We start from the raw sequence: 13,764 nt of genomic DNA on the forward strand, positions 1-13,764 counted from the left end.
TAATGTCAGACGAGAAGGAGTTGGAAGGTCAGCTTGATCGGGGGCACGTGCGCCCACCTTGATCCCTCCATGGATGCCCCCGATACCCCGGCAGTCGCGCTTAACAACAGTTGTCAGGTCAGACTCTCCAGTGACAGACTCTCCAGTGACTGCCAATCCCTAATAATCATCTAGGTCATCTCTCTCCTCACGAGACAGATTGCCACGGCAGTCAAGGCAAACAGCCCAGACGCGCCAAAACGCCCCCTAGGTCCAGGTCCTGATCAAGGTCCCGACCGCATTGAGCGGACATTATTAGGTTTTCGAGCCACAACCTAGGCACCTAGGTCGGTAGCAGCTTCTGCTTTTAATTGGGGGCGCCGCAACCAAGCAAGAAGCAAGCAACCTAATCGGACTTGGCTTTTTCGCAACGCTTCAATCTCATCTCAGTCACTCGACACTCATATTCGCAATCAACTTTGAACTTACCTAGTTCCATTCCGCCACCTGTCACCACCGTCAATTTCCTATCGTCGCCGTCATCGCCATCGACTGTCGGCACCATCGTCATACTACTCGCAGCCACAGCACCTGGTATCGTGTTTCTGCGCGCTGAGAGCTGGATCCCTATATTCTGCAAGTGAGTTTACCCGCGCTCGGGATGAACCCAACTTCGTCTCAAATGCGAAATGCAGCCTGCTAACAACGCCCTAGCTCCAAGGCTTGTCTATGTCCATGATGCCAGCGACTGACCAACAAGTTTGATGGGACTCCGTCGAAAAGCTTCACTCGGTCGCTATATTTCTGAACGACCCGTGCACCTCAAGTCCACCTCAGCAAAACAGCAACCATGTCCGCCGCTGCCCACCCTAACGGCCATGGCAACGCACATCTTCCTCTGGCCAGCCAGGCCACTGCACTCGCTCCTGCTTACCAAAGCATGTCCGAAGAGATTTATCAAGAGGTCTGCAGGAGCATGATGGCCTCATTAGACCGTGTCCGCCAAGAGGACATGCGCAACTTCCGAGATCTCCATGCCGCCCACAAAGCCGCCCTTGAACAGGAACAGATGGACTACACCCAACAGTTCTTCCAGCTTCAGAAAGAAATGACGGCCCTCACCAAAGAAGGAGCGGCCGCCGATGCCGACATCTCGAAGCTAGAGGAACTTCTTTTGCAAGCCCGGAATAAGAGGCAAGAGGTGGCGAGCAAGATCTTATTCACCCAAAAAAAGGTTACCGATGTCCAGTCCTTGCAACACCGCAAACACGCTGAGCTTCAGGCACTCGCCAAGAAGCACGAGCAGGATCTGAAGGATAAGGAGACGAGGTGGCAGCAGATTCACCAAGACCGGCTGACTCTATTAGAAAGCAAAAAACCTTCCTCCCTTCGACAAGCCCAAGATCAAAATTTGACAGGGCTAGACCAGGCCATGGCTGATGATGCCACGACTGCCTCATCGCCCATGCAAAGTTTGAGGGCACCACAACTCGCCCCTGGGGTTTCACATCAATCCACGGGATCAGGGGGCATGTTCATGGGCGGGCCTGTTCAGCCTCCATCTCTCAAAGCGCCCACAGATAATGGTCCTCTTGAGTCACAGGGTCTCTCAGTCTCTAAAAGGATAGGCGCTCCAGTGTTAGAGGCGCCAACACTTCCAAGGAATCACGACGCCGAGGAGCAGCGTCTCGAAGGCGCTTCCCGTCCTGCAGCAAGTCAAAAAACCCCAATTCTTCAGGCACCAGCAGGCTACCATGCGCCATTTGCTCAACCTCAACATTTTCCACCGCCAAACCCGAACGCTTCTTCGGGTGCGCTCGTCTCCGTCTCCCCAACTGTTGTTCCGAGCGTTGAGACCCCCGATCAACAGACAGATCCAACTGTGTCCGAGATGCAGAATGTAACTAGTACAGAATCACTTAATGTACAAGTACCGGAAGAGCAAGCCACACCAGTCACCGTCGCCGCCCTCAACGGAGCAACCGATATTCCGACCCCTTTGCAAACCTCCGAAGAGGGTCCCGAGGCAGACGTCTCATCCAAGGAGGGGACAGAGGGCAAAGCCGTCGATCTGGGAGCCCCCGCCCCGGCGGAGGTTTTCTCCGCACATACTGAAGGCTGGGACGTCGAAACGAGAGATGCTGCCCCCCCTCAGGCTGCCACCGAGACGACTACAGTTCTGGGCCAAGAGAATGCCGGACCTACCGTCTTCAAGTCTCCTGATCAAGTGGAGACTCGAGAGGCAGCATCTCAAAGAGCAGACGTGGAAATGTCAGGCATTCAGATCACGGCGAAGCAGTCCGAGGTGTCACCGCCTACACAGATAATGGATGCTACGACCTCCAAACTTGGTGCTGACTCGGCGAATGTCGATAACGGGTCTCCGGCTCTAGCAGATACTGCTGATTCGCCCCTTTCTGATCTTAGTTCGATCCCATCACCGCCATCCGACACATTTACACACGAAGGTAGCCCACCTAGACAGCCGCCTAATGTGTCGGACGGCAAGTTGTGCGTTTATGATGAGGACGGCAGACTGGTGGGACAAGTACGTCGTCTGACCCACACCACCTCTTCCAACATCGAAAAGATAGCGGCATTTCCGCTCAAGCGCCATGTTCAAATTCGTTCTGGCCGCAAGTTTACCTCGGAGGATTTGGATAGGGTATACCACGTCAGTGATGTTAAAGGGACAAAATGGACGAGTTGTTATATCCAAGCCACTGGGAATATTCAAGGTCAGCCCTGCAATACCTGCGCGAAGCACAATGGGCCGTATGAAGAGTGCATCATTTTGGATGCTGACGATAGCTTTCCAAAATGTGGCAACTGCGAGTGGAATCGGCAAGCCTGCGTGGGTGCCTCTTTGCGGCCCAAAACAGCGTCGGCCCCAGGCCCTGCTCCGGCGGTGGCTCCGGCTTCAGCTCTAGAATCAACACCGGCAACAATATCGACTGCCATCAGCAAACCCTCCTTCGGTTCCAATTTCACCGCTATAAACAGCCCATCAGGGGACCAGCAAGACAGCGCTTCTGCCAAGGATACAGCCGATGCCGCCCAAAATCAAGCCGTGCCTCCCGTCAAGAAGGCCGGCCGAAAATCATTGCCCACCTCACGTGTACAGTTGCCCTCTCATCCAGGTACCCCACATGCAGGCTCGCCTGAACCGCATGAACCAAGTCGTGCGTCCCTTCCGGAGATCACCAAGGAAAACCTTTGTCTGAAAGATGACGGCGTGGTGTACACGGAACCTCCGTTTATGGCTGGTGTGCCACTGGCCAAAATATCTCCCGATCATCCGTATTGGGAGCAAGACTGGGATTCTGATATTGCCTCTCACGTTCGAAAGGAGCTTGAAAAGTGGACCACCAAATTTCAGGAGATGGACAGTCAGGGAATCAAGGACCACCGGAAATATGAAGCTCAGCGACAGATCAATAGGGGCCAACTGACACTCAAGTTTCTAGAGGAGGGCGAACTACATCCCTACCAGCTTGTTGGAAAGGCGTGGATGGACACCAAAAAGATTATCAAGTACAACACTCTATACCGCCTGGCGAGCACTTTGATGGAGGACCTCCCCAAAATGGACCTTGGCATGACACCGGCTGAATGGATGCGTCACAGGCTTTACGAGATTTATCAGGAGCAGGGCCCCCATTTCAACTTGGCTTCGACAGTAGCTAGTTTCTACCACGACCCCAAGCACGCCCAGGTCCGGGCCAAGAATGGAATTGTCAGTGTTGGTCGCCCGCACAAGTCAGCAACCAAGCCTAAAACTCAGACTCCTGGGCAGGAGGACAACGGTTCAAAACTTACGCCGAAGGCGTTGAAGCGGAAGGAACCACACGCAACGCCCAAGGCAGCGCCAGTTCCGCCCAAACAGGAGGATGCAGAACCCGAACCTGAACCGCAGCAACTTCAGCCGCAGCAGCCGGAGCCTCGCCCACGTTCATCCCCTCGAAAGCCAGCAGGACTTGATCACAAACCAAGGCCACGTTCGCGATCTGGGAACCCCCCTTCTGCTCCTATAGCCGACTCGGACGACGAGGGCATGCCTCTAATCCGGGCAGCCCATGCCACCCCGCCGCTGCCGCAGGCAAAGAAAAGGATCCGCGTTACGTCCACTGTAGATCCAAGCAACACGCCGGACCTCTACTACCACGGATTCACCGATGTAGACTCTTGCTCCGATGACCGGCTCGAGCAGATTGACTGGCGGGTGAATCAAATCAAGACGGCCGAGGTATCGACGAATCCGGGGGTGACTCAGTACTGGCACTGGGTGGACGACGCGCACCCCGGCTACTGCGAACACCAAGTGCTCAAACAGCTCCGCCCCCCCAAGTGGGCCGTGTTCAAGGAGCCGTACAACTTCCATCTCCGGACTGTGGACTGCGAGGAGATTGTCTACGGCCCAGGCAGCCACAGGGTGATCATTCGGCGCAAGGCGCATCTGCAACCCAAAAAGGGAGACATGCTCGCCGAGTTCAAGCGTGATCGGACAAAGAAGAGATTTTTGGAGTTTATGCACCAGAGGGGGGTGAGGATCGTGAGGAGTAATAAGTGAGTGCGCTGGCGTTTCTTTTGGCTTTGGCGCATAACCAATACTGACAGGTGTTGGGTAGGGAATATGTCGACGGTGCGTGGGAGAACTTGAAGCCAGCCTTTGACATGCCCGGCCAAGACCGCGATTCGGACTAGCATTCTCACTGGTGGACGAGTCTCTTCATACCATGTTCCCAGCACATTTGCGAGGGAGTCTGGCTTCTCCTTTTGAAAGCCCCAGATCTGGAGGACAAGTTGTACCACAGAGCTGCTGCCTGTGAGACAAGCTGGTTCGCCAGAGGGGACCAACAAAAACGTGTTCGAGTTTACCGAGCAGAGTGAGGGGTTGTGGGGTACACAAGTTGCCTACTGGCAACGTTTCCTTGGTTTGCTTTCTGTTTGCTCTTCGTAATGTTGGCCCATTTCGTTTCTTTGCGTATATAAGTTGTAGCAAGCTTCGGGAGTCGCGAGGCGCCGTTTCTTTTGTTGGAGTGGACTGTGGAAGGAAAGAGGTGCGGCTAGCAACAAAAAGTGGGAACTGCTGTAGAGAGTCTGTGGTGGTATAGGTTTCGCATACTTGTATAATACAATGGGAATGAGTGCGGAGATTGGGAGAGCAAATGCGGATCCGATGGTTTTGGAAGTTTTTATCTTTAATGAAGTTGGTAGTGCTACTTTCTAGAGTGGCTTTGATGTGGTTGTGAGTCATCTGGCATCTATTGACACGATCATGAGTGTTGACCTGAATAACCCTGAAACTTTGGCGGGATGGTGAGTTGGTGATGTGGTATGAATGCTTGATTTAAGCCGTTTCGATTTGAAGAAGTCTTGGGAGCTCACACCAAAGAAAATTCCGTTTTGTAAGACATCAAGTTTTGGCAGCCTTCTCCACGGGGCTGTGTAGCCTTGCCTTACGCCAAGGAATGCCATGCGGCAAGAAGCCCACAATCGGAACTTGCCGTCAAAATTTCCCGGAGCAGAGGCAGAGCTCATAGCGGAGTGTGGGCAGCCCAAGAACCACCGCCAGGGAGTCGCAACCGTGATAGTTGAAGCTCCCGTCCCACACCTCATTCCCAGCGCAGCAGCAGCCATTGATTCTACCTGTCGCCAGCGCCACCCTTGATATCACGCCCTCCAACAACCTGCGACGACGAGCGAGCAATAGGTTGTCGAACAACCCCGCGCCGCCAACCATCCTTCCCCCACGAAAGACAAACCGAGCGACGACGACAGAGGAAAGAAGAGACAAACCATGTTGTACGAGACAATCGGCATTGTATGTCCCCCCTCGCCGAGCCCTCTCTCAAACGAAACAAAACCAGCAAACCACCCGATTTCTAACAAAAAGCTCCTTCTTGTTTTTCCAGGTCCGCTCCGGGCACCTCCCCGAAGTAAAAGAGCTGGTCCTCACGGCCGGCAAGATCATCCTCCAGCAGGGGGGTGTCATCCGCGACATCCGCAACTGGGGCACCTTCTCCCTCCCCCAGGCCATCTCCCGCGGCCAGCAGCGCCACACAAAGGGCCACTACTTCATCATGCGCTACGACTGCGGCATCAAGGCCAACGAGCAGGTCCGCAAGACGCTCGCCCTCGATGTGCGCGTCATCCGGTCCGCCAACGTCAAGCTCGGCAACGGCAAGCTCGAGACGCTGAGCAAGTTTGGCGAGATTCGGTGGGATAAGCTGGAGGGGGAGGTGTAAGAGATGCGGTAGCGGAAAAGAAAAAGAAAAAAAAGGAAAAGAAAAAAAAAGCGAAAAATAGAAACGGGATACCCAGAGATGAACAATGAACGTGAGGAGCTTACAAGGGAAAGGAGGCGATTTCAGAGATAAGAGTTACTGTATGATATGTATTGTATATGGATTGGCATGGGAAGTATGGAAGAAGAGGCTACCATTTCCAAGGATATGACATGACCATGCTGAAGTCTTGCAGGTGAGCATCTATGCATCACGGTTTCTAACAGAGGACGTCCAGAACTTTAGGAGCAGCAGGCAGTTGCGGCATCTCAAACCAGAGGGGCGCCAGTATTCGGCTACAAAAGATGACGAGTTGACATTTTGCATACTATTTTCGCAGGACTCGGTCTTGTTGCAGAGGCATATGTGGTAGTAGACCAGCCTCCAGAATAAGCCTTGTACTCAACAAGTAGCCCATTAAACACGCAGAACGCTTCTTTTAGTTTAGTCTATTGTGGTGCTTCATGCTTTCCCCTTTACCAGCCTGCAGATATAACGCCATGACAAATGCTTCAGCCCGTGTACCCATTCCAGAAGCACCACGCCCTATGCAAATCCCCCGTATGCCCGCCCCTCCGGTTCCGCATGAGGAATACGACCCTCCATGGCAAGTCCTGGCACGAACCCTCCAAACCCAGTGACAGTATCCGAACAAGCGCCTTCTCTACTCGTCCACGTCCATGTCGTCCTTGGCCTTGGGAGCCACAATCCCCTTCTCCCGGCACCAGACCACAAAGTCGTCGATGATGCCTGGCCAAGCTTGCTCCTCGGACCAGAAACCAAGGGACTCATCCTCGAGCGTCTTGTTGACGAACACCAATGTCTGGTTCCACAAGTCCTTGCTCACGGTGCGTGTCCACTTTCCTTCTTCGGCCGCGTCGGGATTTGGTGGCGGAACGTAAAACTTCTCCTGCAGGTACTCTGACCACGACTCCAACCAGTTGACATTGGCAGTCTTCCACTCGTGCCCAATGCCGGCGTCGAAAAGCATCTCCCACATAGCGCAAGCCGTGTCCATGGCCATGGCCTTGTTAGTTTTCCCAACAATAAAGGCGTACTGGTACAGCTTCTTGTAATAGGCTGGGTCGTGGGAGACCTGCTTCATCCGAGATTGGACATAGCGTTTTTGGGTTGCCAGGTCGGGTTTGACGCTGGCGTCGAGAGTTTCGATCACCTCGCTCCAGCCCTCCACAAAGCCTTCCTTGGTAATTTCTCCAATGGTCGTGGCCTTGACGATTTCACACACCACAAGCAGGCTGTAATCGGCAGGGTTGGCGCCCACAGCCTCGAGGTAGCGCATAGATGAATCTGCCCCCAGGGCCGGGTCCCCGCTATCGTGGTTGTCATTCTTGTCCTCGTCTAGTTTGGATGTCAGAATTGACCTGGGGGGTTCCCTTGCCGAGCATAAACTTACCAGTCTCGAAATCATCAAAGATGGCTTCTAACTGCTTCTTTCGCGCGTCTGCCTCCTGCTGCTTCGCACTCGAAGCTCCATCATGGGCAGAAAAGTATCTAGAGCAGAAAGATTCGAGGTCAGCGGTTCTATTCAAGAGTGCATGTGCGGACTGCGCTGCATAAACAAAAACGAACTTGAGTGGCGACCTGTCTTTCGACTTGGACTTTGCCCCCTTGGCCGACAGATCGGGGGCGGCCTTCTTGGTGGCAGACTTTGACTTTTTCGGTGCCTTGGGCATGATGATGTCTGGAGGCTTGATGGTGGTGTTGGGTGGGGCTTCTCTAATGGAGAGCTGTGGTGCAGGTTTTGGATTGGAATTAATAGTAGGGACCGGGAGAGAATGCAGTGATGAGTCGCCGCTGTCAGTCTCGGTCGCTCCCTCACTAGGCGGCGCCTTTGGTGGAGGTTGCCCTGGTCGTTTGTGAAAGCACGAGGCAAACAGGGTGCGGAGCACACTGCGCCCGCTGTTGCCTTCGTGCCTGCGGCTAGTGCCCATTGTGAGGAAGAATCAGGTCCTAGGAATTGGATGGGCAGGTGCAAGAACTTGTTTTTTGCATTCGATGCTTGATTTGCTCAAATGCCCGGATGCTCAGATGCTCAACTGCTCAGAGCGTCTCCAAGATCAGACTGAGGTGGGTTCCACTAGGAACCTTCAATAAGCCAGAGGGCAACGCCCTCATAATGGCTTGAATGCGCCAAAAGTCAAAGTAATGCCGACGGTCAAGCGTCGCAAAGGAGAAGAATGAAAAAAGAAACGAGAAGAGAAGTGTCCCCAAAAGAAAAACAGCCGGGAAAAAGGAACAGTTGCACAAATGAAAGTGGGATGGCCAGTGTTTTGTCTAGTTGCGAGAGCTTATATGAGACATGGTGTCGCAATGCCGATCTCTTCTTCCAGAACACTTCCACGGCCGGCCACCCCCCCTAAACCCAGCGTTTGGCCGTCTATTTCGTGGAGAGTGGAGGCCGGACGAGCCTCCTTATCCATCGCCAACCCGACGACATGACTATTTCCCGTCTCCGGGATGGGAGCCTCTTCAAGCAGGGAACCCAGTGGGGGTGGGGGGGGGACCGCCATGGCAAGGGCAACCAACTTGGACAGTGCCGGCGCGGTGACAAAGTGCAAGGGGAACAGCAGGAGACTAATACGAATATGCGTAAATGGAAATGAAACTGACCTGTTCACAGCGGCATTGAGATCGTAGTTGGCATTCTTCAGGTACTGTCGCATTCATCCAGGTGTCAGCGCGCGGGTCATGCGGGAGCAAGGATAGAGGTCCATAGTAGTTGATATCGGCCCGAAAGAAGGGGGTCTTTTCGGCCATACGGTATGACGGGACGAGAAAGAGAGAGAGAGGGAGGGAGGGATAGAAGAGAGGGAGGGAGGGATAGAAGAGAGAGAGTTAAACCCACCAGCTGCGCATTTTCGCGAGACGCATTTGTGGCCTCGACAAACTGCGATGCCAGGCGCCGCTGTGTGGTTGTGGACGGCATGGCTGCTGGCACAGAACCTAAATAATAAAGCCCAGTCCGCGGCCGTAAGACGGTGACTGACTGTCTGTCGGATGTTGCCCTGCACGCTCGACGTCCTCCAAGGTCTTGTCCAACACGAGGGCAGGACAAGAAGCAATCCGCACGGTATCGCACAGGCGGCAGTAGCCCAGGTCTCTTCGCAAACGGGAGGGGTTGGCTGGGAATGGCTGGAAGGATGGATGGCACGGCGGCGTCCGTTATCGTTACTGGGGCGGATAGAGCAGTGGGAAGTCAAAAAACAAGCCCTAGATGTCGACTGCCGAGGCGATCAAGTCGTGTCTTTTTTCGTTCGGTGCAGGCAGAAGAGGGGAAGACTGGTGGTCGGATTCGGTCGCCAAGCGAAAGGGGGGATGTCGAAAAGGGCCTAAACGCCTGTTCGGGTCTGAGATCCGAATCGCGGGGTAGTAGACAGCGACAGAGAGGTGTATTCGCTTGTGGCGGACAGGGCAGTACGGAGGTGTCGAAGCAACAGTTGGGAGGGGCACTGCTATATAAACCTACAGAGGTGGCTCACACGGCGAGAAAGAAATGGATGGGATGGATGGATGGATGGATGGGTGTTGAGCTTTCAAAAAGCGTCAGACCGGAATGCGGCGCCTTGGGCTGGCAAGGCTGAAAAATGGACGTCATGGCGGGGACCCCTTCAGGTTCCGTCCCGTCCCTTGAGCTCGGGGTGTGGATCTGAGGTAAGGCATCGACCATCGCTAAGCAGCTATCGCTACCGCCGCCGTATGGCGGGCATCTTGGCGTCCGTCCGGGGGGGCTGTTTCTGTTAGGCCCATTCACCACATCTCGGGCAGACCACTAGCGCAGCTGTCACGGTGCCCGGCGTGGAGCTGCCGATGCATTTTACTGTGACATTTACGGCCTTGGTGGCATAGTCTCGGCCGATATATTTCATCTTTTTTGCCGTGAGCATTATTAAGAACGAAACATCTACCTGGTTCTGGTCAATCTCGTCTGTGTCAGTGCAAGTGTGAGATTGATTTGATAAGTAAAGGGGTATCGCAACACTTGGCGGCGTCCCTGCCAAAAAACAAAAAACAAAAAAAGAGCAAAACAGAGGTATTCATATATACAGCCTTCCGTTCATCCCAAGTCGACATAAAATGAACTCCGCCCATGAATGATGTGAACAGCGCCAGAAACGACGAAAGCAAAACCGCCGCTTCAGCCAACACTCCACCTAGTCTATACTTTCATGCCCAATCCTCGCTGGCTTTCATGCTCTCAGTCTCAAGTGTTGATCCTGCTGCCCGTCACAGAACTCCTCCAATCGTTGTAGCTTGGCGTGTTGTGCCTACGTCTTCCGTACCCTTATCACGGTTGGCCTGGGACAGCCAAGTAAATCCAATCGAGCCAATCGTGTTGTGGCCGCTTTCCCTCGGAGCATCGCTGTCCGATACAACATTCAGATCTGGTGGTATCTGAAGCGTCTTCGGACTCACTAGCCTCTCGCCGCGCCTTTCACCACGCATCGCCCGACTCCGCTGGAGCGAGCGCATGTCTCGGCAAGCCCTCTAATCGCCGAGTGGCATGCCCTCAAGTTCATCAATAAGCCGGCGCCAGTTGTCTGCCAGCATCTCCGAGTACTTGACGCGCTCCTGAGCCCAATCTTGGTTCCACCGCGAGACGTTGTACTGGGTTTGCTGGAAAAAGAGCAACTCGTCGCGGATGCATTCCTTCACAAAAACGGACCGATTGTGCTGGTTGACGATCGACTCCTTGTCCTAAAGTGGCCCTTTGGTTAGTTCCCAAGTCTGGGTCTTCCACTGCAAGCGAACCTCGAACGAACCTTGATGATGGCTTCCACCACCTTTTCCATCTCGCCCGGCTTGACCATCCCTTCTGGCTTGGTGCGCAGAGCAGCAAGCCGTGTCTCGTTTGTGGCAATGCGGCGCTCCAGCTGAGGGATATTGTCCTTGTCGAGTCTTTCCCTACGATCAAAAAGATCTCGCAAACTGACCAGCGCGTCTCTCTGGCGCTTGAGGTCCTCCAACACACCTTCGTCCCACGCACGAGCTTCGTCCTCCAGCAAACCCTGGGCCGTGCGCAGATGACGACTCATTGCTTGGAGGCCGTCATTCAGCAGGGGAATTTCGTTGGTGTCGGTGGCATATGTGTCCGCACTGGCCTCGGTCAAGGACGTGAGGGTCAGCGCAACCCGGGCATGGTCAGCGGCGACGCCCTCGGAGCGCTTGACAAGCCGGTCCATGATGTTGCAAACCGTAATGTATAATTCAGCGCTTCGTTTTACGCCAGCACGAGTGCGACTAAAGAGTTCCTCCAGCGTCTGTGGGAGGGAATCTTCGAGCCCTGGAGGCAAAGCGCGGCCGGCAAACTCATCCTGTATGGAGATCGTAGCTTGCTTCCGCCAAACCGACAGTTCCTGGTGCTCCTTGGGTCAGCTTCGACATCAGTCACAAAGAAGGGCCGAAATGCTACTCACGGTGGGGACGGTTAAGAACATGATGACCATCTGCTCCTGGCTCAGGACTGGATGCCGAACAAGCGCGTTGAGGAACCTAGCCAGACCGCGGCGTCTCTTCTCAATAAAGGCCCCGTCGTTGGACAGATGGTTTCCGTTGACTACATCCTATTAGCATCCTTCGCTGTCGCAATCACAAAATGATCACGGTGTTCGCACCTGCAACCCGCTTCGGAGGTAAAAGCGGCAGCACTCGGAAGGGATATCGCTTGTGCAGACAGTCCAACAGCCACACAAAATCGCTATACCGTCGAATCACCTTGCTGGTTCGTCTTGTGCTGGATACCTCGTAGTTGTGGTGCTGAAACAGAAACATGCCCTCCTTCTCGGGCATCAAGGTAACCAGTATGTTTTCTTCCACAGCTGAGCCTGCTCGCCCGCCTCCAATGGTCCTGCTAGGAGTCGGGCCCACGGGCTGAACAATCGCAGGCTCACGCGCCCCTTCGTTGACGGCAAAGGGAACAGTGGGAATGGCACCCTGACTGCTGAAACCACCGGCCGATGACGGGTTCCCATCAAAAAATCCCCAGGTGCCTGCCGACTCTCCTACTGGTCCCGAAGCGGACGGAGGTGCACTGGTGGTGAAGGTAGACGTTGTGCGGCCCGGCATCGTAGCCTGTGGGCTCGTGCTGAACAAGCCGCTCCCGTTCTCAACGGGTGCCGTACCGGGGACATCGCTGCCGTTGGATCGCGGGGGTTCGGGGCCGTGGTTATGGTTTTTGTGCACGTCGGGCGTGTTCCACGGATCTTCTGGGTAGTCCATGGACGCCTTCCTAATGGTGCGATGCTGGCGGGGCGAAGGAAGCGGCTTGTGGGCCGACGCGGGAGGAGGTGGTGACACTGGTCGCTGAGGCGGTTTGGCACCCAGTTCGGCAAGATGGGGCAGGGCTGGTGTAGTGTCGACGAGGCCGTGGAGCTTGGGCTGGGGTAGACCTGGGGAGTTGACGCAACAAGGTTAGCTTGGATAAGCGCAAGGATGCAGCGGGAGGGAAATCAATCGAGGTGGTTGACAGCTCGTGGGATGCTGGCGATAAGATAAGGTGATGCAACAGGCGAAGAGACACTGTAGTGGAAAGCCGAAAGACAACAATGATGCGGAGAGGCGGGGCAACCCATCACTCACTTCGGCGGCGCTCATCCACACCATCCAGGCTAACCGTCTCGCCTTCCTGGGCCAGACCAATCAAGGCCAGCAGAACATTGAACTCGCCCCGTTCCAGCGAGATGCCCTCGCTGCCGCCGCCGGGAGGAACCACAATCCCCATTATGCGTGCCTGGGCATCTGCACCTAGCTTAGCAGCCGCTAATGTTCTCGCGACGCCACCAGACGTGATGCGGCCTCCGCTGCCATCCTCGCGGGACACGGCTTCGAACACCTCGACGTAGCTGTCGGGCACATCCGACGAAGCCAGCAGGTTGCGGATCAGATCGGCACGAGTGTGGTGCTTGCGGGGCGTCGGCAGGTCCCACGGCGACGAGTCCGACCCAGCATCATCGTCTGCGAAGAGAGCCGTTGATGTTGATTTAGTCATGGGCGACTCGTCCTCAAAGAGCGATGATTTGCTGTTTGCGACATGGCTGGGCCCGGTGCCTGACGAGGCAGCTTCTGGCAGAGAGCTTCCAAAAAGAGACATGGCAACAAGGACAATGGGGTAGATAGGTAGGTATCAGATTGAAAAGCAGGTTGAAGAGAAGGCAAGACTATGTGCGATGTGATTGATGGCCAGAGACCAATGGTGATTCCTGAAAGCAGCTGTCGCGATGCGCTACAGATATCATAAATGCATTGGATAGAAAGGTCCCTGGAGTGCCAGCGATGTTGCAACGATGCTAAATGGGGTGTTTTGTTTCTTCACGATGGCGAGGGATGTTGGAGATGTTGGAGGACTCGATGTTTCCTGGACGGGGGCGCTGGCGGCTGGACCGACTGTGACGAAACCAGTTCCTGCTGCTGCTGCTGCTGCTGCTACTGCACACGGAGCGTGGCCGGACAGGGGTAGCTTGTGCTTGACTTGTGCTTGGCC

General features: G+C 54.8%; 6 protein-coding genes across 6 annotated transcripts; 2 read left to right on the plus strand and 4 right to left on the minus strand.

The window, feature by feature from the left end:
• The first annotated feature begins 130 nt into the window (after positions 1-130).
• QC762_700400 (uncharacterized protein) lies at positions 131-5,277 on the plus strand. The gene is made up of 2 exons (XM_062892898.1): positions 131-4,545; positions 4,608-5,277. The coding sequence occupies exons 1-2, from the start codon at positions 830-832 to the stop codon at positions 4,681-4,683; spliced, it is 3,792 nt and encodes a 1,263-aa protein (XP_062740020.1). The 5' UTR covers positions 131-829; the 3' UTR covers positions 4,684-5,277.
• On the minus strand, positions 3,678-6,593 carry QC762_0116360 (uncharacterized protein; the record flags this gene model as incomplete). The annotated part of the gene is made up of 2 exons (XM_062884361.1): positions 3,678-6,209; positions 6,492-6,593. 2 exons carry the CDS (start codon positions 6,591-6,593, stop codon positions 5,865-5,867), a joined length of 447 nt encoding a protein of 148 aa, XP_062740021.1. The 3' UTR covers positions 3,678-5,864.
• On the plus strand, positions 5,485-6,418 carry QC762_0116370 (uncharacterized protein). The gene is made up of 2 exons (XM_062884362.1): positions 5,485-5,803; positions 5,895-6,418. The coding sequence occupies exons 1-2, from the start codon at positions 5,780-5,782 to the stop codon at positions 6,225-6,227; spliced, it is 357 nt and encodes a 118-aa protein (XP_062740022.1). The 5' UTR covers positions 5,485-5,779; the 3' UTR covers positions 6,228-6,418.
• A 337-nt stretch (positions 6,594-6,930) lies between the features above and the next one.
• DCN1 (Scaffold-type E3 ligase) lies at positions 6,931-8,218 on the minus strand (the record flags this gene model as incomplete). Its single annotated transcript, XM_062892897.1, has 2 exons — positions 6,931-7,625; positions 7,681-8,218. 2 exons carry the CDS (start codon positions 8,216-8,218, stop codon positions 6,931-6,933), a joined length of 1,233 nt encoding a protein of 410 aa, XP_062740023.1.
• Positions 8,219-8,575: 357 nt separating this feature from the next.
• Positions 8,576-9,960, minus strand: QC762_700370 (uncharacterized protein; the record flags this gene model as incomplete). The annotated part of the gene is made up of 2 exons (XM_062892896.1): positions 9,133-9,960; positions 8,576-8,941 (listed from the first exon to the last, which is right to left on the minus strand). The coding sequence occupies exons 1-2, from the start codon at positions 9,211-9,213 to the stop codon at positions 8,576-8,578; spliced, it is 447 nt and encodes a 148-aa protein (XP_062740024.1). The 5' UTR covers positions 9,214-9,960.
• Positions 9,961-10,157: 197 nt separating this feature from the next.
• Positions 10,158-13,374, minus strand: MVP1 (Sorting nexin mvp1; the record flags this gene model as incomplete). Its single annotated transcript, XM_062892895.1, has 5 exons — positions 10,158-10,982; positions 11,048-11,641; positions 11,702-11,841; positions 11,900-12,673; positions 12,864-13,374. 5 exons carry the CDS (start codon positions 13,372-13,374, stop codon positions 10,773-10,775), a joined length of 2,229 nt encoding a protein of 742 aa, XP_062740025.1. The 3' UTR covers positions 10,158-10,772.
• Positions 13,375-13,764: the final 390 nt, after the last annotated feature.

This window comes from Podospora pseudocomata, chromosome 7, assembly GCF_035222375.1.
Source record: "Podospora pseudocomata strain CBS 415.72m chromosome 7, whole genome shotgun sequence".
NCBI classification, from domain to species: domain Eukaryota; kingdom Fungi; phylum Ascomycota; class Sordariomycetes; order Sordariales; family Podosporaceae; genus Podospora; species Podospora pseudocomata.